This window comes from Lampetra planeri, chromosome 33, assembly GCF_965212315.1.
Source record: "Lampetra planeri chromosome 33, kcLamPlan1.2.h2, whole genome shotgun sequence".
Taxonomy (NCBI): Eukaryota; Metazoa; Chordata; class Hyperoartia; order Petromyzontiformes; family Petromyzontidae; genus Lampetra; species Lampetra planeri.
The window spans coordinates 10,764,215-10,791,266 of record NC_136139.1 but is presented as its reverse complement, the minus strand read 5'-3'; the positions used below and the strand labels follow the sequence as shown (position 1 = coordinate 10,791,266).

The following is a 27,052-nucleotide window of genomic DNA, read 5'->3' as shown; positions in this document are numbered from 1 at the left end:
TTGCTTTGTCTCATCCACCACTGTGTTCAACCACGAGGCTGTAGGTCAGAACACCACACTCACCCACTCACACCCACCTCACTCACTCACCCACTCACTCGCACGCTCACTCACCCACTTACTCACACGCTCACTCACTCACCCACTCACACTCTGACTCACTCACCCACTCTCACTCACCACTCTCACTTAATCACCCACTCACTCGCAAGCTCACTCACTCACTCACCCACTCACACCCACTCTGACTCACTCACTCACTCTCATTCACCCACTAACTCACACGCTCACTCACTCACCCACACACTTATTCACCCACTCACTTGTTCACTCACCCACTCACTCCGCACGCTGCAGGTCAGAACAAGACACTCACACACTCACTCACACCCACACTCACTCACCCACTCACTTGTTCACTCACCCATGCACTCCGCACGCTGCAGGTCAGAACAACACACTCACACACTCACTCACACCCACACTCACTCACCCACTCACTCACCCACTCACTCACCCACTCACTCGTTCACTCACCCACTCACTCGCTACGCTGCATGTCAAAACAACGCACTCCCGCATACACCCACCCACTCGCTCACCCCACAAATTCACCCCGTCTCAATGACCCACTCGCTCCCCCCACATACTCACCCATTAACTCACCGAACTAGCGCTCACAACGCCTCTATTTCTGCATCTTCCCTCGCACTGCTCCACGTTGGGATTCCCTGCCGCTGAAACGATGAACTCCCAGAAGGCCGTGGTGGCTGATGGGATGTGTAAAACATACTTTTATTTCAGCGGAGGGACAGAATGGGTCTGATCATTTATTCAGTTACGCACATTTATCCCTAACGACGCGATTGCTTAACCAAACATTGTTTTAATATTTTATGGATTAATTCCGAGCGCCTTTGAATATTCAACTCCCCCCCCCCCCACCACGCCACCCCCCCCACTCCCCACCACCACGCGCCACCCTCATTCATTCCACCCGAAAATATTTTCCGGAGCTCAGCCCCGACCGAAATCAAGCTCTGACCACGATCAGCAATAGCGCAGATCGCGTTATCAACGCGAGCGGCCAAGTCTCCAGGTAACTCAGCCCGCTCGTCTCGCCCTTCTCGCCGCGCGGGTCGCTCACGTCAGAGACTATTTTGGGGGCAGTGATGGGGATTGTGTGCGGTGGAGGGGGACGGGGGGTGTTGTGGGGGGAGGGGGGCGCTTCCTCCGGAGCGAGGAAAAACAGCATTAAGGCACAACAATCGTCGGAAACGCGCTCCAGAAACGAGCCCTGCTCGGACGCGGAGGCCCGCCAGCCTCACAGTGCATGGAGCATCATCATCAGCAGCAGCATCATCAACAGTATCATCAGCAGCAGCATCATCAACAGAATCAGCAGCAGCATCAACAGTATCATCAGCAGCAGCATCGTCAACAGTATCAGCAGCAGCATCAACAGTATCATCAGCAGCATCATCAACAGTATCAGCAGCAGCATCATCAAGAGTATAATCATCAGCAGCATCATCATCATCAGCAGCAGCATCAACAGTATCAGCAGCAGCATCAACAATATCAGCAGCAGCATCAACAGTATCATCAGCAGCATCAATAATATCAGCAGCAGCGGCATCATCAGCAGCATCAACAGTATCATCAGCAGCATCAACAATATCAGCAGCAGCAGCGGCATCATCAGTAGCATTAACAGTATCATCAGCAGCATCAACAGTATCAGCAGCAGCAGCAGCGGCATCATCAGTAGCATCACCACAGGTATAAGGGACTTCATTATCAGCAGCAGCGACATCACCGGTATCACCAATCTCTGCAGCAATAGTATCAGCAACAGAAGTATCAGCGGCACGATAGTCATCAGCAGCAGCAGCAGCGGCTTTAGCAGCAGCATCACTCGAGGTATCATCATCAGCAGCAGCAGCAGAATCGGTATCACCATCAGCAGTAGCAGCAGAATCTGTAGCAGCACCATCATCATCACCAGAAATATCAGTAACATCATCATCATCAGCAGCTACATAATAATCATCACAGGCAACGTCGAGTTTGTATCATCATCAGCAGCAGCAACATTAGCATCAGTTTGAACGACAATCAACATTAGCATCATTTGCGGTAACTTCAACAGCAGCCATCATCTTCGGCAGCAGCAGCATCATCAGCAGTATCGTCGGCAGCAGCATCATCATCAGCAGTATCGTCGGCGGCGGCAGCAGCAGCAGCAGCATCATCAGCAGCAGCTTCAGCATCAGCGTGCATGCCCTGGTAAGCACGGCCGCTCTTCGGCCGTCTCTTTCTCTGGCTCCACGTGGCTTCTCAACGCCGCGTGCGTGCGGAGATCAGAGATGATGACCAGGTGAACTGTCTGCTTTTGTTGTTGTCGCTGGTTGAGCGGTGGCGCAGTGGTTATCGCACTGCATTTTGTATCTTGAGTTGGACTGCCCAGACCACCTCTTGGTCACAACCCCCCCCCACTCATGCACCGTTCACCCAACCATACTGACCAGCGCGGTGAAGTATGGTCAAACATTCACTGATGTGCGGCAGGGTGCTGGCAAGGCCTTCATTCAACAGTGGATTTTCACAAGGCTGTACATTATGATCTGTGGTTAATCTGATTAGTAAACCAATAATTATGATGATTACGTCATTATTGCTCGAGTGAGAAATAACGAAACTTACGGTGCGAATTGAAGCACTATCAAGAGTTGGGAACGTGCAGAATAGTTTAAAAAAACTCTCAAGAGTTCGATCTTGAAGTGTTCACCGATGATTTCACAATTACGTACCCGGGTTTTAGTTGATGCGAATGATGATGTTGCTGATGATGATATTGATGACAATATTGTTGAAGCGTCATCGTGAAGGGTACCACATGTACATCCACACCCACTTGGGTATCCCCGTGATAAATCCGAGGGTAAAGTGAACGAGTCGGTACTTATGAAGGGGCATTGCCCGAAACGTCGCCTATTATATATTCTTTCCCTTTCATGGCAGTGTTATTGACGAATTTGTCCCTTGTTTGTGTTTGTAATGTTTACTTATGCACCAGTGGCGACGCGGCATCGCAAACACGTGTTGTGTTTAAATTGGTACCGAACTGATTGAACTCATTCATTATTTTTTGCCAAACCTCGGTGGTCGTGAGTGATTGAACAAGTTTGGATATTCACACAACTGCAGAAGGTTCTCATTCAAGGCTGGCTCGACCTAGGGGAGGTCCAGAAACGGTTTCAGATACACTCGCTATGGATGGGAATCGACGTGAGATCGCCGTGCTCCTAGGCAAGTGCGCTATCCACTATGCCACCGATCTTCACAGAGACAACGACGCCCCTCCCCCCTGTACAGCCTTCAACAGAACTGTCGGGGCAAGTCCCCGCGTGGCCAGCACCACGCCCGGCCGCCTTTGTCTCCCCAGTGGTGATGTTTTACACACACCACACCGAGTACAGTACTCATTTGAGGCTGAATCGACCTAGGCGAGGTTTAAATATTCGCCACTTCTTACGCACATCCATTCCTCGTGCTCATCACCACGTGGGATGAAACAAACACTGCCGAGCCCTCACGGTGCAATGGTTGGCACTGGGCGTTCTCCCGGGGCGGCAGCTCAAACAATGCATTAAATCCCCACCCACCTTGCTCCCTCCACCCTGTGGTGTAGGTGTGCACACCACAGGGTGGCTGGGTACAGCCGTCGGACAAGCTCGGTGGAAGAGCAGACCAAAGAGACCCTTTCTAGAGCTCCTTATGGCGATGCCCATTTCACCAGCAGTGGCGTGGGCTAGCAGGGCTGCACTTTTGCCTTTGCACCTTTACATTGACAGCAGCCATGCACATTACACACACACACGCGTGCGCTACACGCACACGTCAAAAACAAAGATCCCCCGTAGAGCCTTTTAACAGACCTATGAAGGTCAGCACAGCACACGAGGGGGTGGTTGGCCAGCACCACGCCCGCTGGTTGGCCAGCACCACGCCCGGCCGCCTTTGTTTCCCCAGTGCTGATTTTTTTTTTTTACACCGCAACAAGTATACATTAGTCGACCGAGGGGAGAAGGGGTTTGGATGTTCGTCACTGATGATGGCCGTGAGCGGGTTAGTAGCGGCAGCATGCTAACCACTACGCTAACCGCTTCCCAGACGCACACGTCGCAAAGACAAATATCCACCGTATAGCCTTAGACTGTAGGAGCAAGTGCTGTTAGCGAGCACCTATGAAAGCCGGCACAGCACACGAGGGTGTGGGTGGCCAGCACCACACCCGGCCGCATTTGTCTCCCGAGTGGCGATGTTTACACACTGCACTAGATACTCATTTGAGGCTGAGTTGACCTGGAAGAGGCCCAGGACCGGTTCAAATAATCGTCACTGGTATTGACCGTGTCGGGTAGCCGGGATCGTAGCGTAGCGTGCTAACCTCTACACTACCGCTCCCCAACACACACACACACGCGTCACCTGTCCAGGTGAACCGCTTTACCTGGGGGCCTACTCCAGGCAGCGGTAATCGTCAACTCACACGGACAGTGAAGTTCCCCCGCTTCGCGAGGCACGCGCGAGCAAGGCGCCGGTAAGGGAATCGTGAGACCCGTGAGTGTGTAGCCAGGGGATATGTCGGCGCGTGAGACCCGCTGACGTTTCCTCTACCAAAGCAACTCCGTGTCCTGCTACTGATCACATCGGTGTAGCAAACGCTTGATACGCAGGAGACCGAGGATTCAATCCCGACCCTGACGATGCCCGTTGTATAATATTCCGCGCGTTCTCTCTCTGAGAGCTTTCTCCTGATTCCTCCGGTTTATACCTTCCACGTTGAGAAACACGCGTTCCGATCAGTGTTATCCACGGGACCTTTTTGCCACGATCAAATATGAAGAATCGCCAGGAAGGGTAACACCTATTCTCAGATCGGTGTTCTTCACTCAATTTTCAGAGGGGGCCCACTTTCCCCGATAAGACATCATCAGTGCGAGGGAGGGCCGCCACACCTTTGAAACCATTGTTGGGTTTGCCAGCCACGATGATGGTGGGGGGGGGGGACGCACTCAGAGGCCGCACTCAAGGCCACCAGGGGCTGCCAGTGGCACCTGGGGCCTCGCAATGCCGAACGCGGCTCGTCGATGATTCGGCTGCCACTATAAATGCCCCCACCTCGATGGGCTTATCACGCGTGGCCAGGTTTGCCTCTGCAAGAAAAAATACAGTAGCTCAGTGGGATTTAGCTGCTAAAATAAAATGTATTGACAACAACAAAAGACACCTTTAGGTTGGGTCTGTTGGGGGAGGCCAAGAAAGGTCAGGCGGGGGAGGGGAGCGGGTTGGTGGGGGGGCAAAATAATCGGGAGGGATGCATCAGTCTGAGTAATCAAGGGGGAGTCAGCAGCGTAGCGTGATTTGCCTTGAGCCCTGTTGCAAGGATTGAACCGAGCCCCCCCACCCCACCTACCACCCCCACCTACCACCCGCACCTACCACCCCCACCTCTGCGTGGCTTAATTGTGCCGCGTGTCCCGACCGCCGGCTATCACTCGCAGTCGGGCACACACACACACTCACTCACACACTCACTCACACAGACACTCACACAGACACTCACACTCTCACACACTCACACACCAACTCACACACACTCTCACACACACTCACACACACACTCACACACACTCACTCACACACACTCACACACACTCACTCACACACTCACACACACACTCACTCACACACTCACACACACTCACACACACACTCACTCACACACTCACTCACACAGACACTCACACTCTCACACACTCACACACCAACTCACACACACTCTCACACACACTCACACACACACTCACACACACTCACTCACACACACTCACACACACTCACTCACACACTCACACACACTCACACCAACTCACACACACTCACTCACACACTCACACACACAGACACTCACACTCTCACACACTCACACACCAACTCACACACACTCACACTCACACAGATACTCACACTCTCACACACTCTCACACACTCATACACACTCTTACACACACTCACACACACTCACACCAACTCACACACACACTCACTCACACACACTCACACAATCACACCCTCACACACTCACACCAACTCACACACACTCTCACACACTCACACACACTCACTCACACACTCACACACTCACACACACTCACTCACACACTCACTCACACACACACTCACTCACACACTCACACACACTCACACACACACTCACTCACACACTCACTCACACAGACACTCACACTCTCACACACTCACACACCAACTCACACACACTCACACACAGACACTCACACTCTCACACACTCACACACTCTTACACACACTCTTACACACACTCACACACACTCTCACACACACACTCACTCACACACTCTCACACACACTCACACCAACTCACACACACTCTCACACACACACTCACTCACACACACACTCTCACACACACACTCACTCACACACTCTCACACACACTCACACCAACTCACACACACTCTCACACACACACTCACTCACACTCACACAGACACTCACACTCTCACACACTCACACACAGACACTCACACTCTCACACACTCACACACGTGGCGACGCTGCGTTGCCGCATCTGAACAAGTAACGAGCAGCGGGACGAGGGCAAAGGGGGGGGACGGCGACCCCGACGCATTCCGTGCCACCGCGGGAGACGCAGCGATGGGATCGGCTCGCGGATTGTTGCACCGCGGGATCGTGGCGACGGCTCGGCGGAAACGAGGCCGCCTTTCGTCCAGCGGTGGATTGATCGCGGCTTTTAGTGACCGCGACGACGAATGTCAACAAGCGTGGGTTTGTTCTTTTTCGCCGCCGTGCTGCGTGAACCCCAAAAGTGTCCTGTTCCGTCTCGTATGCGCATCTTGTCGTTCGGCGTGGTGTCCGACGTTTCGCTCCGCGTGTCGGCGGCAGCTCTTTGTTGTCGAGTTCTCGGCTGTGGTGTTTATTGTTGTTGTTGTTGATACTCGACGACGCGCGGTACCACCCCAACGACACAGGACGACGCGCGCAGCTCCGACCGTGCCCCCGGTCCCTGAATGAGACCGCTTCGCTGATTCGGTTCGCTGATCTGACCGCGCAACGGTAAACCCGGCGGAGCGAGGAGCGGCGATGAAGTCGTGAAAGCGCGCGACGCAATGGGGGCAGCCGCGCTGCTCACAGAGCCACACCCAGCGCCTGTGGCACCTCTCCCGCACGGCGCTCTCACGCCTCTCAATAGCTGGGCGGTGGCGGTGGTGGGGGTGGTGATGGGGGTAGTGATGGGGTGGTGATGGTGGTGGCGGTCATGGTGGGGGCGGTGATGGTGGTGGGGGTGGTGATGGTGGGGGTGGCGGTGGTGGTGGGGGTGGTGATGGTGGTGGTGGCGGTGATGGTGGGGGTGGTGATGGTGGGGGTGGTGGGGGTGGTGATGGTGGGGGTGGCAGTGGTGGTGGTGGGGGTGGTGGAGGTGGTGGTGGGGGTGGTGGAGGTGGTGATGGTGGGGTGGTGGTGGTGGAGGTGGTGGTGGCGGTGGTGGTGGCGGCGGGGGTGGTGGTGGGGGTGGTGGTGGTGGCGGGGGTGGTGGTGGCGGGAGTGGTGGTGGCGGGAGTGGTGGTGGCTACGCACGTGGTCTGTAAATCGGGTGCTGTGTTGAGGCAGCACACGAATGCTGTGCGACTCCCTTCCCGTGGGCGTCGAGGTGAGACCGTCCCCTGGGCTCTGCCAGGAGAAGGCGGTACAGCGAAAATGTGGACTCCACCTGCTCCATCTGTATGGGATAGAGCGTTGCCCCCTCGCACGTGTGGGATTTTCTCCGGATGCTCCAGTTTCCATCGACATGTAAACACACGTTAATTGGCCGATAACAACTTTGTATGTATAGGACCGCAAGAGCTTGGCCAATTGTTGGCACCGGCTCACCGCGTGGCTGCCTTCCAGCTTGTCTGTGGTTCCTCCTCCCACCTGAGTTGCTCTCTCTCTCTCCACCCCTCTCCACGCCTTCATTATTATTATCATCAGCAGCAGCAACAGCCAAGGCCCATCCACTGATGCATGATAGCCTCCCTTCCCAAGCCGCCGCCGTCGCCGCCGCAACAACCTCTCACGATCCTGCGATGCAATAATCCACCCCGCACGTGAATAATCACCTCCCCCCCACCCCCTCCCGCCTCCTGCGAGTCCCTAGCGCCACGCTTCATGCAACAACGATCACGCGCGCGGAGACCAGAGACCAGAGAGAGCAGAGAGAGCAGAGAGACCAGAGAGAGAGGTGGGGGGGGCGCATCACGTGCGATTTTAACCGAGGAAAGCCTCACCGCTGAGTCCCATGGCTCTTGTTCGGGAGGGTCCTGCCCCCAGGCTTCATCATGCAGCTCCTGCATCATGAGGTGTGGGGTGTCTACCTCGCCTGGTATACAGGAGGGCGTGGGTTCGATCCCTACCCTGACACCTGCTGCTGTACGTTTGGAGTTTGCGTGTCTCTCTCCCCGTGGCCGCGTCTATTTTTTTCCGGGTGTTCCCATCCACGTTTAGAAATCAACATCACGCATTTAGAGTATTTAGCTGCTGCTATAGATTTCCACGTGATACGCCACTTCGTTGGGCTATCATCTGTGGCCAGGTCGCTTCTGAAAAATGGTCTATAGCTCAGTGGGCCTTACCTGGTCAAATAACAAATATTCGTTTTTAGTCTCCCTTTACCTCCCTGACCTACGATTTTGGGCGGTCATGCACGATGTCCCGACGTTTCGCTCCTCGTGCCGGGACCTTCTCCAGGAGCCCAATATAACCTTGCGGGACCTCCCAATAAATCACAGCCCAGACGTTCAATTGAGTTTGCTCGCAGGCACGGATTCCAGCCTCATCTACATTTCCTCACGGTGCCGACGGACATATGAGACCCACCATCGGTGAACCGAGTAAATTGCCCCTCGCAGAGGTTTATGCCCGAAGCTGCCGAAAATCGGTGAAATCTGTGATTGACATCACGCGCTGTGCACGACGAGACCGCGCGGACCCATGAGGAGGCCTGTAGCACAGATGGCTGTCCCCCCCACACACCACCCCCAAATAATGAGACCCCCTTCCTTCAGAAGGGGACATTAGGGGGGTCGGGGGAACGTGTGAGGAAGGTGGCTGGAGTAGGAGGGGAGTGGAGAGGGGGGGGCGATCTCACAAGGGAGACATTTCCATCGGAAACCGTTTTGCTCTCCTCCTAGTGGGCGAGTGAATTCCCGCTGATGCGCCAATCAATGCGGCGTGACGCACGCGACGGCTCCTCGTCCTCAACTCGGCTCGACGGGCAACGCGGGCGTCCCCCCCCCCCGTCTCTCCTCGCCCGCCCGCCCGCCCGCCCGGTCTGCGGTGCACACGCGACGGCGGCCTCTCCCGTCATCGTCTGCGAACGCCTCCTCCGTCCAGAGCGCCCGCCCGTCCGCAACGCTGCGTCTCGCTCTGCGTGCGCAGCGTACGGACGAATGCTTCAAGTGGACGTTTCGACACGTAGGTTTACGATTCATAATTCGTCTTTTTTTTGTATATAAAACATATATTTGTTTTCCGGGAAAGATCGTCGGGCGCGAAGCTGTACTTTCGTGGACACCTATTGACGCTGGGTGCGCTCTCCGGCGAAACGTCGGACAACGTTGTCGAAGTTTTTTTTGCTTTGCTTTTCATCAATCCCTCCGGGTTTGACAACAACAACAACTAAAAATAACAACTGGCATGTTTGTCCACGGGACAACTGGTCGATAAAATCAGTTCCACTTTGTCGGGGAAGTAAACAAGCGGTTGTCCCATTGGAGAGACTTGCCATAGTAATGTGGAATCTCACCGCTGGCTCAGGAGGTGTATACAGGAAACGAGCACCGATGCATTAATCGATGCTCATTTGAGCAGGAAATCGGCATGGCTCTCGAATCAATGCGTGATGTCTACAGCATCGATACACCTACCGCGTGTTATGCAGAATATAAATACTGCATCTCTGCACGGTGTCTAAGAATAGTGTCAATTCCCATCGGCTCACGTGTTCAAGCTGCGCCTCATTAGTTCATCTGCTAACCGCTAATCTCACCAGTTCACTGTTTCTTTGATGTTGTTCACCTCGACTCTCGGTTCACAGATTCGCATTGACTCACAGTATCGTTCAATTGTTCACCTTGACTAGTATAGTCATATTAGATATCCATCCTTGACTTTCATTGGTCCTCCTCTACGAATGAATGTGTGTCAATGTGAATATCTGAATTCAGATATTCACATTGACTCACGGTACAGGGACTCCTCTACTTACGACTTACGAACGAGTTCGGTTCTAGAGGTTTGTCCGTAAGTCGATTTGTTTGTAAGTCCAAATTTAACTCCCATCGATTCCAAACACGTTGTATACGGCCTGGACACTAAACACGGGGAATTGCTTTAAAAGTTGCATAATCTCCTGCAGATGTAGATGCCACTGGCTCTTCCTGTTCTGCAGATGTAGATGCCACCACCGCCATCAATTGCTCGGCAGTTGAACTTACGACTCTCGGTCCGAACAGGCAACTGGACATACGGGCCAGGTTTGTTCGTATCTCTCAAAGTGTCGTAAGTCGAGTGTTCGTAAGTAGTTAAATTGTTCACCTTAACTCATATAGTCATATTAGACATCCATCATTGACTTTCATGAGTCCTCCTCGACTCTGAATTCACATATTCACATTGACTAACGGTAGTTAACCTGTTCACCTTGACTTACATTAACTACCCTTGCATTTGATAATCTCGATGCAATGTCCCAATCTTGCCGACGCGGTCATCTGGGCTTGACCACCTTGGATGTGAAATTGCAGTCGTTTGGCTCTGCGTCTACATCATCAGCCGTACCTCGACTCTGAATTCACATACGGCATTCAGCTTGACTCACACGACTCTTGCCTGGTTCGACCTTGACTGCTGGCCTGCTTTAATAGTGGGGGGGTGGGGGGGGATACAACGCGACTTCTCGGCACAACTAGAGATCTTTGCTCCTGTGCCAATTTCTGAACCGGTCCAGGGCATCCCCGAGGTCGAATCTCGACCTTGAATGAGCACCTAGTGGAGTGTGCAAAACATCAGCACTAGGGAGACAAAGGCGGCCGGGCGTGGTGCTGAACATCCACCACTGTCTTGTGCAGTGCCGGCCTTTATATTGGTGCTCGCAAATAGCACTTGCCCCAAACAGTCTGTTGTTAAGGCTATACGGGGGATGAAAATAGGGTTTCCCCTTTTTCTGGCAACAAAACAGGTGTTAAGATGTTAAAACACCAAACTGCAACCTTTTACAAGGTGATTTGCAATGTGGCGTTTCAAATCATCGTGCTCTTCTTAAAATAGTGATCGCGAAAAAATATGTGGTTTGAAATTATTCCCAAAGTGCCGTCTTGTATTCACATGCATTGCGGATGTCGACATTTGTAGTTTTTCTTACCGAATTTGAAGCAAATGGCTCTTCTTCTTCTTGTTGTTGTTTCGTTTGCCGGTCTCTGGCCCACCGCCTCCCCTTGGCGTGCGAAATATCCAGCCAGGTGGCTCAGCGGTAGAGCGAGCGGCTCGCAATCGGAAGGTTTGCGAGTTCACACCCTGGTCGGGATGAGGGTTGACTCATCACATCCGAATGTCAGTATGTGGTCAAGTCTACAGTGGTTGACCTATGGATTGACCCACGCCTACCATAGGAATGTGGAATGTCCACCATTGTAAACAAGGAACGAGCTTCAATGCCTCGATGCTCATCTGGGCAGGAACTCACTTTGACTTTGACCGTGGTACGTCTTTTTCAAGTTTGTTCAATTGCCTCCGTTCGTGTGAAAATTACATTCATGACGCGCCACACACGCCTGATGATTGCTAATCAGGTCCCAAATGGTGTGGAGGGGTAGATTGAAATTCAGACGAGATGTTGCGTGTGTACGTGAGTACGTGTGGGTATTTGTTGCGGTTAGTGCGCAGCGCTTTGAACTCTATAAACTATAACAACTATTTTCATTTTACCAGGTAAGGCCCATTGAGCGATATAGATATTTTCCGAAGCGACCTGGCCACAAATGATAGCTCAACGAATTCGATTATCACGTGGAAATATAAAGCAGCCAAATACTGCAAACGCATGTTGATTCTAAGAGAAAAACCGGAGGACCTGGAGATCAAATCCACGCGACCACCGGGAGAGATACATGCAAACTCCAAATATACAGCAGGCGTCAGTGTCTTGATACCAGGCGAGGTAGTTAACATCTCATAGCCATCGTGGCGCCCCATAATGATCGCAAAAAAAACCCAGCATCACCCTCCTGAAAATGAGACTCAGTCAGGCTTTTCTGCATAAACAATCGAAACAAATACAATATATAAAGCATCCATTGTGATTTCTCTCGCAGAACGACGTACCACCGCGAGTATTAGAGAAGCGGCACAGGGAAGTGGGTATCACAGAACTACTACCGAGATCCCCTTCAAGTGACTTCTGACCAACACAGACGGCACGAGCACTTTGCACACCCACCCTGCAATACCAGAGTCATGTTTGTCACATGACGGTAAAAGCGAAATATTTCCCCCCCCCCATTCTCAGAGCAAGCATTTAGCTCAAATTAAGTGCAGAACCATCGACTCATTGACCTTGAGATCCCGGTTCAATCACAGTGGGCGACTGAAGCCTGGACTCAAGCCCAGTATCTCAGCGCTGTGACCTTTGAAACACCCGGCCACGACAGCGAGCAACACGGGTGGTTTTACAAAAATAAACACTCCACTGAGGTTCGCCACATCGGGTGGATCAGGCCGAGTGAATGCGTCGCTTGTAAACATCACACCTGTGATAGCGTTGTCTTATAAACAAGTTATAATAATAACAACAACAAGAAAAATCGATATTTAATAAAGTGCATTTTCAATTTTTATTTAAAGCTTTCGTTACTGCAGGAATTCATGTTTTTGGTTCTTTCGGTAAAGTCACGTAGAAGGGAAATAAAATAATATAAATATAAAACAATAAAAATTCTCACGACGTTTCGACTGCAACACAAGCAATCATCATCAGGTGTGACGGTGAGTTAGGAAAAACCGCCACTTTTTTCAAATTTTCTTGCTGTGGATTTCACACCTGATGATGATTGCTTGTGTTGCAGTCGAAATGTCGTGAGAATTTTTATTGTTTTATATTTATATTATTTTATTATTTCCCTTCTATGTGACTTTACCTAAAGAACCAAGAATATAAAGTGCATTTTGATGTGGAAATATCTCAAAAGCGATGTACTTATGTAATAAAAGACTCGACCACGGTATCTGGCTTGGTGTCCTTTATTCGGGTTCGTCTACTTTTCCCACACGGCTCTCTCCCTCTGAGACCCTCCGCTCGGCGCCGACGCTGCTGTTGCTCCCGTAGCCTCCAGCAGCCTCGCTGCTGATCTCCTCGTGTCGCTCCCGTAGCCTCTAGCAGCCTCGCTGCTGATCTCCTCGCGCAGCCTCCCCGGCTGCCCTCGCTGCAGCTCCACCACTGCTCTCCCTCTCTGAACAGTCCCACTGCTGCCTCTTCGTGCAGCCTCGCTGCTGCTCTCGCTGCAGCCTCGCCGCTGCTCCCTGGGTTGGTCACCGCTGGCCGACGGTGCCAATCCGCTCTCCGAGTGTGTGTGGCGATCTCGCCACTCCTCCCAGCCTTCGCCCTGCGTGGCCTCACCCTAGTCCAGTCTCCAACAACCTCCCCTCCTCTTCCGGTTTCTCCCCTTAAAGACCCGAACCCTTCTCCCACGTGACGTAACTCCTCCCCCCCGTGACGTCACATCCGGAAGGTCGTTTACGCCCGCATTACATCACCCTCCCCCGTAGAGAAAACCCAGCCGACCTCGGCTGAATAAAAACTCCGACCAGTAATGCGAGCGAAACCGACCCCGACACACTAAAGGACACGAAGCATGCAATAATTATAACAGTAAGAACAATAACACAACATAACAATCAACGAAACGTAAGAGATTTAGAACGTGTGCGGGTCGCCGGCCCATCCCAGACAGTCGGCGGCCCTCCCGCAGAGCGGGAACGTGATGGGGTTTTAAGAGTGACAGGCCGCAATCCTCCTGTCGCTGTTGGAGGCCCACCAACGTCCCGTGTCCCCGAAGGCTCAGCCCCGGAGGTGTCCCGCGATTGTGCTCGCAGCGGGGTCGGAAGGGCTGCAGGGCTCGGAGTTCCCGCAGTCCTGGCAAGCACCCCCCGAGCAGGGCCCCTCGTCACCTGCGGTGTCACGGCCGGTCTGTCTGGAATAGGCACGACAGGCGCTCTTGCAAGATCAACGGACGCAGGCAAGGGAGAGTCGGCAGCAACAGACCCCGGCAAGGCAACATCAGGAGATGACGCATCAGGTAGGGGAGCAACATATGGCTTCAAGCGCGACGTGTGAACAAACCAGCGACGAGATCCAATCCGAACACGTGCCGACTGCGGGTTGGGAACCTCGATGAGGCGGACGGGCCCTTGCCAAGGTTTATGCAATTTAGGAGAGGTTCCTGGCCGCACCTACGGGCAATGGAGCCAGGCCAGGTCCCCAACCTTCCAGGGGCACTCCCCCTTGGAACGTCAAGCATACCGCTCGTTCCGGGCCTGAGCTTTGGCTGTAGCCACGCGGGCAACCTCCCGCGCCTCCGTCACCCGGCGAACGGTGTCCCGAATGTAATCTGGGAGTGGTTTACCTGGTCCCCTCACACCGGTTCCCAACTGCACATCCATCGGCGGCACGTTTTCCCGACCATACATAAGGAAAAACGGCGAATATCCTGTAGCCGCATGAGGCGTCATCCGGTACGCCGAAAGCACCCCAGGGATGTGCAGATCCCAATCTGATTGTTGTTCACTCACCGTGTGGCACAGCATGGCAGACAATGTCCGATTCAGACGTTCGACCATACCATCCGTTTGCGGATGGTATGGGGATGTCCGTACTTTCTTAGTCCCAAGAGCCGCGCACACTTCCGCCAATAATTTAGAAGAAAAATTTCGGCCCTGGTCCGTGAGCAGTCTCTCCGGCGCACCCTTGTCCATAACGTACCCGAATAGAAAGGCCTCGGTAATAGCCGCGGCCGACTGGTCGGGCAACGGCCAGGCCATCGGCCAACGGGAGAGGTACTCGACCCCAACCAGCAAATATTTATTACCTCTCGCAGAGGGTGGGAAGGGTCCCAAAATGTCCAGTGCCACCAATTCATTAACCCGAGACACCTGAATAGACTGTATAGGCGGCACATAAGGATGTTTAGGTGGCTTACGCCGGGCACAATCAGGGCACGCGCGCACGTGCCCGACGACATCTGTCGCCATGCCGTGCCAAAAGTAATGACGTTGCAACGTCAATAGGGTCTTTTGCACACCCAAATGTAAGAGCGTGTCACAATGGAGAGTCCTAATTAACTCGTATCGCAGGGACGCTGGCACAACCAGACGCCAGCGTTCCTGGAATCCTTCCCTCCACATGAGCAGACCATCCCGGAGAGCGGTTTCCGGCACCCCCCCCGTACCCGGACCCCCACTCTCCACCGCAGACCGCTTCCGTAGGGACAACAACGACTCATCCATCATTTGTTCCCGAATCCACACAGACCGTGGCAGATTCAAAACCCCATCAGTCGGACCCGGCTCCATTGGAGCATCCGGCCTCTCGACGGCCAACGCAACCGGCTGAGGGGGGGATAGAATCGGCGTACACCTATGCGTCCCCGACGCGCACGCGCAAGGGGAGCGCTGCGGCAATCTTGAAAGTGCGTCTGCATTCGCATGGCGCACCCCCTTCCGATGGTGAATTTGGAAGGAAAATTCTTGCAGCGTGTCCAACCAACGCGCCAACTGGCCGGATGGCTGATCCATCTTAAGAGCATACTGCAAGGCCGCATGATCCGTACGCACAATAAAGGAACGACCGTACAGGTACGGTCGAAATTGGCGTAGAAAAAAAACAACAGCCAAAAGTTCCCTGCGAGTGACAGAGTAGCGGGTTTTCCGCGGGAGACAAAACCCGGCTACCATACGCCACCACGCGCTCCACACCCCCTTTAGACTGAGACAACACCGCGCCAATACCTGTGTCACTCGCGTTCGTATCAAGAATGAAGGGGTGATCGAAATCCGGATAATCCAACGTCGGCGCCGTAGCCAATAGATCGCGCAGGCCCTGAAAAGCCGCCTCGTCCGGCGGTCCCCAACCAAATTTTCGTCCTTTACCCGTAAGGAGGTGCAAGGGCCTCGCGATCGTCGCAAAATTTGGAACAAATCTCCGATAATATGAGGCGAATCCCAAAAACCGACGTACATCCCCCACGGTGGCCGGAGTTGGCCAATCCCGGACGCACGCCGTTTTGTCCGGATCCGTGGCCACCCCCTCAGCACTCACGATATGCCCCAAATAACGGACGGACTGTTGCAGTAGGAACGCATCCTCGTGAACACCGCCTCCAACCGCCGTAAATGTTCATCAAATGTGCGGCTGAAGACGATAATATCGTCTAAATATATGAGACATGTCTCCCACTGCAACCCCATCAAAACCAGCTCCATCAACCTTTGAAATGTGGCAGGGGCCGCATTCAGCCCCATCGGAAGACAATTGAATTGAAATAACCCCTGCGGCGTACGGAATGCGGTTTTCTCCCGTGAGGGCTCGTCAAGGGGAAGCTGCCAGAATTCCGAAGAGAGATCCAGCGTATAAAAGAACTTAGCCCCCGACAAGGCATCGAGGGAGTCGTCCATACGCGGCAGGGGATACGCATCTGCCACCGATATTTTATTCAATTTCTGGAAATCAACACAAAATCGCAATTTGCCGTCCTTTTTCTTGACCAAAACAACAGGCGTGCCCCATGGGCTGTTAGATGGAGATATTATGTCCGCAGCCAACATGTCATCCACTGCCCCCCGAATGTGTTCTCGCTCGGCCGGACTCATCCGGTGCGAGTTCAACCGAATAGGGGCAGCGTCCCCTGTGTCAATATGATGGTAAATCAACAAGGTGCGTCCCAAATCCAAATCGTCGGAGCTAAACACATCCGAATACGTCAATAACAATTTACGAATCGCACAACGTTGTTCCTCGGACAGGGAAGAATTTTCCTCACATAAGTCGGCAATCCAGTGATTATCCGAAGCTACTGGCTCGGAAACACCAGCAACCACGCCCTGGCTGTGCAGGCAATCCTGTGCCGTAAATGCCGTAGTGGCATGTGCCACAACCGTACCAGCCGGGACACACACGTTTTCGGTACCTGCATTGAGCACCTGCAAAAACGGTAATTGGTCCGGCCGGACGATGGTCTGCGCCCCAACCAGCGCCAATCTGGCCGTTATCGTGGCTGATGGTGACAACAAGACCCCAACCGCTCCTAGCCGATCAGGCAGGGGCTTCCGATACCGCAAAGGAATAAGCATCTGTGAGCCAGGTGGAATGTCAACAGATACTACGGATAACGCCTGCACCTGTGCGGCTAAAGCAGGTCGCCCCCAGGACGACGGCAGAAACGAGATTTGACGGCCACCCGGCAATTCAATACAATTCTCATTAATTTTGATCAAAATGGGCATCTTAGCCAGAAAATCAGTGCCCAGTAAACAAGGAACTGCCAGAGATCTTGAAATTAACACAATTCCCGTGGCCGACACTTCCCCGATAGATATTTTAGCGTCCACCTGGCCCACAATGCCCATGCTACCCCCGTTTGCAGCAACGCACGACCCGTAAACCGGACGCACGGCCCCCGGTGGGATGCCCAACAGATGGAAAATGACATCCGATATAATAGTCGCGGACGCTCCGGAATCAACCAAAATACGCACGTCCACCCCTTGTATAGACCCCGGTACAGTGGACGAACCCGTAGCGGCCGCGACGACTCTCCGTGCCAATTTACGCCACTGCGTCACCGAGCGACAAGGCCCCGTCGATGGCCTCTCCTTAATAACAACATCCGGATCGCACGACAACGGTGATGGGTGAGGTGCAAAGCCTTGCCGGGTGTCTGGTGCGCACCGACTTGCCTGTCTTGGAGGTTCCTTCTTTTGCGCGTCCGTTGACGAGGCCTCCTGCTGGGGCGGACCCGGGACACGGGCCCAGCAGTCCCTGGCGTAGTGGCCCTTACGCCCGCAGCGGAAGCAGTCAACGTCGTTGCGCCGCAGCGCAGGCCCTCCGTCCCGCCGGGCCCGTGCCGGTGGTGCAGCGCGCGGGACCGGCCCACCGGGGCCCGACCATGGATCAGAGGCGGCCGTCAGCTCCTGCGGGCCCCCCCATCCGGCACGTACACCGCCTTCTTAGGGTCCCAACCCAAGGCACCTCCCTCGACGATGGACCCCCCCGTCCACGCCGCGACTTGCTTCCACCGGCGGAGGTTAAACTGTGCATCTAGACATTTTGCTGCCGCCCGGGACGTCAGCTTCTCATGGCCACACACAGGCATGGGAATCCCCAGATCCCGAGACAGCTCGAGCATCTTACCTAAGATGAGAGGCTCGAGCAGGTCAGGCTTCGTCTCCGGATATGCGGCCATAGCCAACTCCAGCACCGCACCCCTATATGCCACCGGCGATTCCTCGGGCGCTCGCTGTCGTTGAGCAAATCGGCGATGAGCATCATCAGGTGGCTCGTAAGCGTCCGCCATTTCGTCAAAAACTCCACGTAATGTTCTCTTCTTTTCGGCCGTTATGGAACGAAAGAATCTGACCGACTCGTCATCAAGAAGAGTCGGCAAAACTTCCAAAGCCTCAGCGTCGGTCCACCTAGCAGAACGTACCGCCGCCAAAAATCTGCAGGCGAAAGCGCTCCAATCGCCCCCGATTGAGAATTCTTTGACCGGAGTAAGATGCCGACTGCGACTCCTTAGCGCGCCGTCCTCAAGCGATGGTTCATCCGACGGTAGGTTCAAAATGGCGTCGAACCGCGGCGTGGTCAAGATGGCGGCTTCCCGCCGCGGAGCGCGCAAGATGGCGGCTTCGTGCCGCGTGGCTGATGGCGTCGACAGCGAAGGCAAGGCGGCGGCCTGTGGACCACCCTCGGCTCTCCCCATCGCCGTCCTCGGCGTGACGAGGTGACATAACTGCGCCAGTACGTCCTTGAGAGTCTCAAGCTGCTCCGCCATCTGTTGCCATCGGAAATCCGCGTCCGTTGGTGCTGACGGGCCCGCCGACGCGGCGACATCTTCAACTCCCGTACCCGCACTCGCTTCAGCAGGGCTCTCCTCCACCACCGCAGCTGAATCCATCGTCGGAGGAAGGTCGTCGTCGTCGGACGAAGAAGCAGATGCTGGCGTCGGAATATAATTTTTTCTTACTTGCTTCGACATGCCGTTACACTTCCAACACCAGTGTAATAAAATACTCGACCACGGTATCTGGCTTGGTGTCCTTTATTCGGGTTCGTCTACTTTTCCCACACGGCTCTCTCCCTCTGAGACCCTCCGCTCGGCGCCGACGCTGCTGTTGCTCCCGTAGCCTCTAGCAGCCTCGCTGCTGATCTCCTTGTGTCGCTCCCGTAGCCTCTAGCAGCCTCGCTGCTGATCCCCTCGTGTCGCTCCTGTAGCCTCTAGCAGCCTCGCTGCTGATCTCCTCGCGCAGCCTCCCCGGCTGCCCTCGCTGCAGCTCCACCACTGCTCTCCCTCTCTGAACAGTCCCACTGCTGCCTCTTCGTGTAGCCTCGCTGCTGCTCTCGCTGCAGCCTCGCCGCTGCTCCCTGGGTTGGTCACCGCTGGCCGACGGTGCCAATCCGCTCTCCGAGTGTGTGTGGCGATCTCGCCACTCCTCCCAGCCTTCGCCCTGCGTGGCCTCACCCTAGTCCAGTCTCCAACAACCTCCCCTCCTCTTCCGGTTTCTCCCCTTAAAGACCCGAACCCTTCTCCCACGTGACGTAACTCCTCCCCCCCGTGACGTCACATCCGGAAGGTCGTTTACGCCCGCATTACACTTATGTGTGTGTAGATGAGCACGGTTGGCTATGTACGGTGGAAAAGAAGTTCAATATACATGTAAAGATAACATCAAATCAAAGTAGTCAAATCAGATAACGATAATATTTACACTCGAAATATGGATAACATGAAAACAAATACACATAGGCTTTCACGACCAATGTATTTATTTATTTCCCCTAGAATTCTGGCAACTGTCTGATGTTGCTGGTTGCGTTTATCTGTGAAATGTCGTCGTTACCCATTTAAGGTTCCGTGGGATTGCTTTCCATCACATTGCTCTCCGTCACACCGGTGGGCGCCGTTAAAGCGGTCATAAATCGGCAGGTTTGTTCACATTTCATTTATGTGATCTGACCTAAAAAATCCATGATGAATCATGATGTAAACTAAACGAACTAAAATACAAGCCAATAACAGTAATAACAATAACAAGACTCGAGGTGCATGTAACATCAAATAAAACAACAGGAAATGCCAATGAATAACAATACGTTTGCAAACTGAATTTTAATGATGACTTACATCCTCGGTATTATTATCTCATTAGCTTACCGAGCAGCAGGGGGAATATTTTGATTGAGACACAAATTGATTCATAAAATGCCTCGGTCCGATGTCGCTGATTGAAGAAGAATTCATAAATAATTCACGTGCGTCGTAGCTAAACGCTGCATCGCAGAGCAATGCCCCACTAACTACGTCATCCTGGAGCAATGCCCCACTAACTACATCATCACGGAGCAATGCCCCCCTAACTACGTCATCACGAAGCAATGCCCCCCTAACTACGTCATCACGAAGCAATGCCCCCCTAACTACGTCATCCTGGAGCAATGCCCCACTAACTACGTCATCACGGAGCAATGCCCCCTACCTACGTCATTTTGGAGCAATGCCCCGCTAACTACGTCATCACGGAGCAATGCCCCCCTAACTACATCATCCCGGAGAAATGTGCCGGCAATGCGTGGTGGAAGTGGGGTGCAAGCACAATGCGGGAGGCGTGGCGTGGTCAGAATCATAATCTGTATTTAGGCTGCAGGAGGAATCCGATGAGCTGTGAAGCTCTTTTTCACAGATGTCCAGTAAGGGGGCAGGTCAGAACGTGACAACAACAAACAATATTTAAAAAAACAAACACGATAGGAGTGCAAATTACAGAGGAAATGTAAACAAATCTCTTGAAAAAATAGATATTTTTTTTATTGCCAGGTAAAGCCCACGTAGCTACAAGCGTCTTTTTTTTCGAAGCGACCTGGCCATCACAAATGATCGCGCGACAAAGTGTCTCACCGTCGCGCGGGAAACGTACCGCTCTCCGGTGCCACTGAAATATTCATCGAGCGGCCGGCGGGGTGGTGAAGGACGACGGTTGCTGTGTCACGTGAGCGCTCACTCACTCACTCAATCGCGCCTTGCGGGGGGGGGGGGGCCGCCGGGGTTTAGTTTTGGGGTGGGGAGATTTTAATGTCTGCGAGGTTGGTAATTAGCCCGAATGACACGCGGGAGGGGGGGGGCATATGTTTTATAGCGCTTTAATTTTATTCTTTTTCAGGTAAATCGTCGTTGACCGAGCAAGTGCTTAAAAGGCCCCAAAATTCTTTGGCGACTGCAACAATTAAAGTTGTAACAGATGAGGAATTAATGCGTGTCTCGATTTGAGCGAGGTTGCGTCAGCAAGGGTGACGTGTCGGTGTGACCGCGTGTCACCGTATGAATAATAACAATGATTGTGGGTTTTTTTTGCCGGCTCGTCCCGGAGAGCTTTGCTAGCGATACACGGCTGACCTCATCACACCTCGACGCATTTTAAACGGCACCCCCAGTGGCAGCTGTCCCTGTGTGGCAACAAAGTGACTCAGCACCTGGCCTACCAGCAGACAAACTATTGCCAGTAAGGGGGCAATGACCGCATGTCGAGTAATTTGCGGTGTCATTTTTCGAATTCGTCAAATGTGGACCGTAACGCCGGTACACGGTGGCCTACTTGCATTGAATGAAAACAAGGTGATCTTTAACGTCCAGTACGATTATCACGGCTGGCTACGTAGGGTGCGAAAGAAATTCAACGTACGAGTGACCAGACGGCGCGTGGTATTTTGCGGCTGACGCACACCCGCAGTATTAACCAGGGCGGCCGCCGGGGCTTAGAACCGTAACCCCCCCTGCTACGAATGGCAAAACCACCTTGGCCGGCTGGACCCGTGATGTCACCTTTCCCCTCCGAGTGACCGCGCGCCGCGTTGGTGGCCGGCGTCGTGCCACGCGCAGCGCGTGAGCTCGCGCCGGGGGACCTGGGTGGGGGGGGGGGCTTCCTCGGGCTGCCCCCCTCGGGCCGCCGCGGCCGCCGCTCCGGTCTGTAGTTGCTGCGCTTTGACGTCGGCAGTGCGTCGGGGATCCCTCCGGGCTCAAAGCTCGACCTTTGGAGGTGCCCGTTTCATGACGGGGAGAAAAAAAAACAAGAGGTAAAATAAGCGGCACTTGCGGTAACGATCGCGAGGACTGTCCTCCCAGCCGCCGGAGCGAGAGAGAGCCACGGACGGCCGTGACGAATCTCGCGAGGGCCCACAAAGGTTAACAAGCGAGCGAGCTCGCCAAACGTGTGGGGTCACTCAGAGACTTGAGCCGGTGAAGCGGCTCCGTTGTCGGGCCCAGGACCACGTCGGCAGTGGCGGCAGCGGCAGGGCGAGTGAGCGCGTGCCAACTAAGCAGAGCAAAAGCAACAAACGAATTATTGACACGAATCCCACGCGGTAGCTTTAGCACAAGCGGGATTAGCAACGTGTAAATGAACCGTGTACACAAGCCGTGTAAACAAACCGCATAAACAAACCGCGTGAACAAACCGCGTGAACAAATCGCGTGAACAAGCCGCGTGAACAAACCGCGTGAACAAACCGCGTGCACAGCCTCAGGCGTAATAAAGGAGCTGGGCTCCAGCAAGCGTAGCGATGGTGGCGGAGGACCTGCGGCATGTCTTGGATGCACGCGGCTACAGAAGGCCGATGGGGAAGATCAAATCATTGAATTATATTGAGGTTGCAGCAGTCGCTCCGGGCCTTTTATGGAGCCCTTAGAAGAAATTATGTCTGAGCACACACTCCTTGTCCCCCCCCCACACCCCCCCCACACCATTTGAATTTCTAAAATCTGAGTGAGATACGCATGCAGTGAGATGAGGATATTAGAAGTGGTTAAGAGAGAAGCGCGCTGCAAAGGTGGAATATATGAGCCATGTTAATTTACCTGTAATGTGAATCAACGTAAATTTTTCAGTGTAAAATTTCCAGCGTAAAATTTTCAGCGGAATCAGCGGAAAAAACTAAATCATCGTGTTTTGTTTATTCGGGATTCGAAATTAAGCTGATATTCTTACCTTGAATACGGAGTCCCCTTGAGCTCTCTGGGGCCTTACACCATTGCTTGATGCTCTTACGCCTAGCACCACCACTGCCCATCAAGCCTGTATAACAACAACAACAACAATAATAATTCTCTTCTATGTCAATATGTTCAGCACCTAAATGCCAATGTAGAAGTGGTGTTAGCCACTTGAGTGCTTCAGCAGAGAGAGTTTGCGTGGTTTTGCTGTTCCGCCACCACCGTTGAAAGAGCGCAGACAAAAGTGGATTTACTGTATGGTTCGTATAATAATAATACAGATCGATTTATAGCACGTGGATAATTCGTGCAGTGAATCACGCGTAGCGCAAGTCGGTGCCTTCCGCGTGTCAGGGTCTCGAGTCAACGACGCTGAGTGTCATTACTGATCGGCACGGATGGGCACGGATTGGCCCGTCTCCCAGTAAAGTGGCTGGCGTGAGATTCCCCCTGAGAGGCAAATGGCGCGGGCTCTTGTGTTCTGCCCCCGAAGGTCAGAAAGGTCAAGACGACGATGGCGGCTCGTGTGTATGGGTCCTTAGGGCACTGCTCCGCCAAAAGTATTCGATTACAAAAGAAATAGTTTATGTATGAAATAAAAATAAGAACAACGTTATTTAAAATAAAATACGTAAGAACATTTTAAAAAAGTATTTTATAAAAACATAAATAAGTTGCTTAGTTATTTTTTTTACATTTTTCATCAATTCAGATGGAATCAATTAAAAAAGAGACAAGTGACATTTGCGGTGCCAGGGCAGTCCACCCCACCCAACTCACTTATCGCCATCCATCACCATCCATCCCACCCATCACCATCCATCTCACCCATCACATCCATCCCATCCATTTCAGCAATCTCACTCATCCCACCCATCACTATCCATCTCATCCATCACCATCCATCTCACCCATCACAGCCATCCCACCCATTTCAGCAATCTCACTCATCCCACCCATCACCATCTATCTGACCCATCGCACCAAAAATGCCCCATCCCACTCTTAACATTCATCCCACCAATGCCAACCATCACCGCCATTCCCACTCAAAATCCCACTCATACCGCTCATGCCGTTCATCCCACCCAACCCACAACAATCTCACCCCCATCACGCGGGTCGGTCCCCGCCCTGTCGCGGTACCACGCGCGTGCCCCCCCCGCCTCGCGGGACCCGAGACGAGGACGGCGTCGAGGTCGATGAGTGGGCGTGCGGCGCCAGTGGCGAGCGACGATTCGCCCGAACCGCGGTGAGACCTTGGGGCGCCGTCACTGCTCCCTTCCTCCCTGGCGCTGGGGAGTTTGTGTGGCCGCGGTGCGCGTGGTCGGTTTACGCTGGGGCAATGAATGTTTCCCGGATCGCCGATTAATCAAAGTTTATTTGTTTTTTTAAAGGCAACTTTCTTATAAAACAACCTCCACCGCCCTACCATGCATTGTTATCCTCCGTTAAAATGTTAAAAGCGTGTAATCAGTGCCGGATTATCCTAGTAGCAAAAGTAGCATATGCTACAGGCCCCGCACTTTCAAGGGCCCCGCTCTAAATGCTTTCAAGCTATCGATTCCGGTTCAGTGATTCTGCACTTGCTCTATTACTATAGTACTATACTGCCTTCAACTTTTATGAAAGACTGGGTGTTTAAGGTTAGCGATTTGTCGTATTATCTGGCTGTATAGCAAATAAAAAAATACAATTACTTTACTATGCAAGTAAAATATTAATGTTTGTTTTTATTTAGGGCCCCTTTATAACATATGCTACAGAACCCGCACTAGCTTAATCTGGCACTGCGTGCAATTAAAATAGTAATTGGATTGATCCGCGAACGTACGTGTTTTCACATTTATTGAGTACTAGCAGGAAGTACCCGGCGTTGTCCGGATCTTAAAATTATTTAAAAACTACTTTTAAAAATGTAACAGCAGTGCGTACTGACTGTGGTGGAACCTGCTATGATGACAGCAGTGCATACTGTGGTGGTACCTGCTATGATTACAGCAGTGCATATTGTGGTGGTACCTGTTTTGACTGCAGCAGTGCATACTGTGGTGGTACCTGCTGTCACTACAGTAGTACATGCTGACTCGATAGCAGTATTTATTGACTCTATAGCAAAAAGTACACAGTGGCGTGGTGAGGTCTAGTCCCGTGCAGAGCCTTCGGCCTCGCTTAGATTGTCCAGCCGGCTGAAGTGGCATCTTGGCAGTCTGGGGCTGGGCTGCTACCCCTGCCCCCCCCCCCAGGCACGATGTCCCCGGCCGCTCTGCAGTAATATCTATGGTCTATAGTGGTAGCATCTACCGACTGTATAGTAGTAATAACTGCACGCATCGTGGTGGGGGGGACATGAGACAGTGAATAATTTACCTGAGCGTTTAGTGTATTTTTATAGGATTTTTAACGCGACCCTCACTCCCACCGAAGGCATGCGACTTGGCATGGGTGCCCCCCCCTCCCCCAACAAAGGCGCGTGAGTTGGTATGGCCGTGCACGCGTCATAAATAAATAAATAAAAGCAAAGCGCACAAAAATCGCAGTAAATCGCTAATTAAACTAATTTAAAGTTGACGGATGTGAAAAAGGAATAGCGCTTGCTGACCGCGGGGCTTACGGCGTGGTGCCTGGCTATTTACATAAACCCCGCCGTTGGAGAGCCAAGCGGGTGACCACACACAAACCCACAAACCCACAATTTTTGACTTTTACATATATAACATGAAATCAAATGTGAAAGCCAGACAGAACAGGTCAGACGTTTTAAGTGATTTTTGTTTTTGCATTTCTGGACGGTCAGGGAGATCCCTTTATCGGGCGAGGAAGGGAATTTCACAGAGTGGAAGTCGTGTGAGTTGTAGCCGCATGCCGGGGACATTCAGCTATCCCTCATCAGAATCATCGGTGGGTTCGAATTAAACCCAACCGGAGCAGGTGGCGCGTGACCTGCAGCCGCGGCCACGGTGAGGCATATACTGGATGTGGTGTGCCGGTCACGAAAATATGTTTCGTCCCAAGCTGACATGAGGCCCCGCTCGTGCTCCTCGTCAAGATGTGGCCAGGTATGGCCTCGTGTTTGGCAGCTGATGCGGTCGATTATTTAATTATCTGCGTAATATTTCACCGCTTGTCTGCCCGTCGATTCGGTGAATTGTCACGAGCCAATGTCGCCGTTCGATTCACTGCGGTGAAAATATCTGCCGCTAGTGGTGGCTGCCCGCAGCTTTGAGTATACGCAGATGACAATAAACTCACAGCTCTTTACCAGTGGCTCTGCCACGGAAAGAGGAAGAGAGAGTCTAAGATGTGACATCTCGTCACAGTGGGCGAGATGCAAACCACCAGCTGGGCGCGGGCACCGATGGCACCCTGACGCACGAACTCGCCTCGTTTCCCGCAGGCGACACGGACCCCTGGAGGGGGGTGGGGGTTGCGAAACGACGCTCTACGAAGCAACGGAACGTCCGGCCGCCTCATTTCCACGGAGACAATTCTCCACAAATTAATTAGTTTTTTCCCTTTTTTTCCCTGCCAGCCCTCTCAGAGTCCGGGGGGTTGAGTTACCGTAAGCGGGCTCTGTTGTAAGGGCGCTTTCTAGGAACCGTGAGCGGGAGGTGATCCACGGCGGTTTGCTGGTG

General features: G+C 53.0%; 1 protein-coding gene across 1 annotated transcript in view; it reads left to right on the top strand.

Annotated features, from left to right (window-relative positions):
- The first annotated feature begins 1,291 nt into the window (after nt 1-1,291).
- The window catches only part of LOC144729783 (ras guanyl-releasing protein 3-like), a 95,011-nt gene continuing 69,250 nt past the window's right edge, over nt 1,292-27,052 (top strand). The window contains exon 1 of the mRNA XM_078610276.1: nt 1,292-2,289. Coding sequence (XP_078466402.1) covers nt 2,282-2,289 — 8 coding nt within the window. The 5' untranslated portion in view covers nt 1,292-2,281. The remainder of the gene's footprint in view (nt 2,290-27,052) is intronic.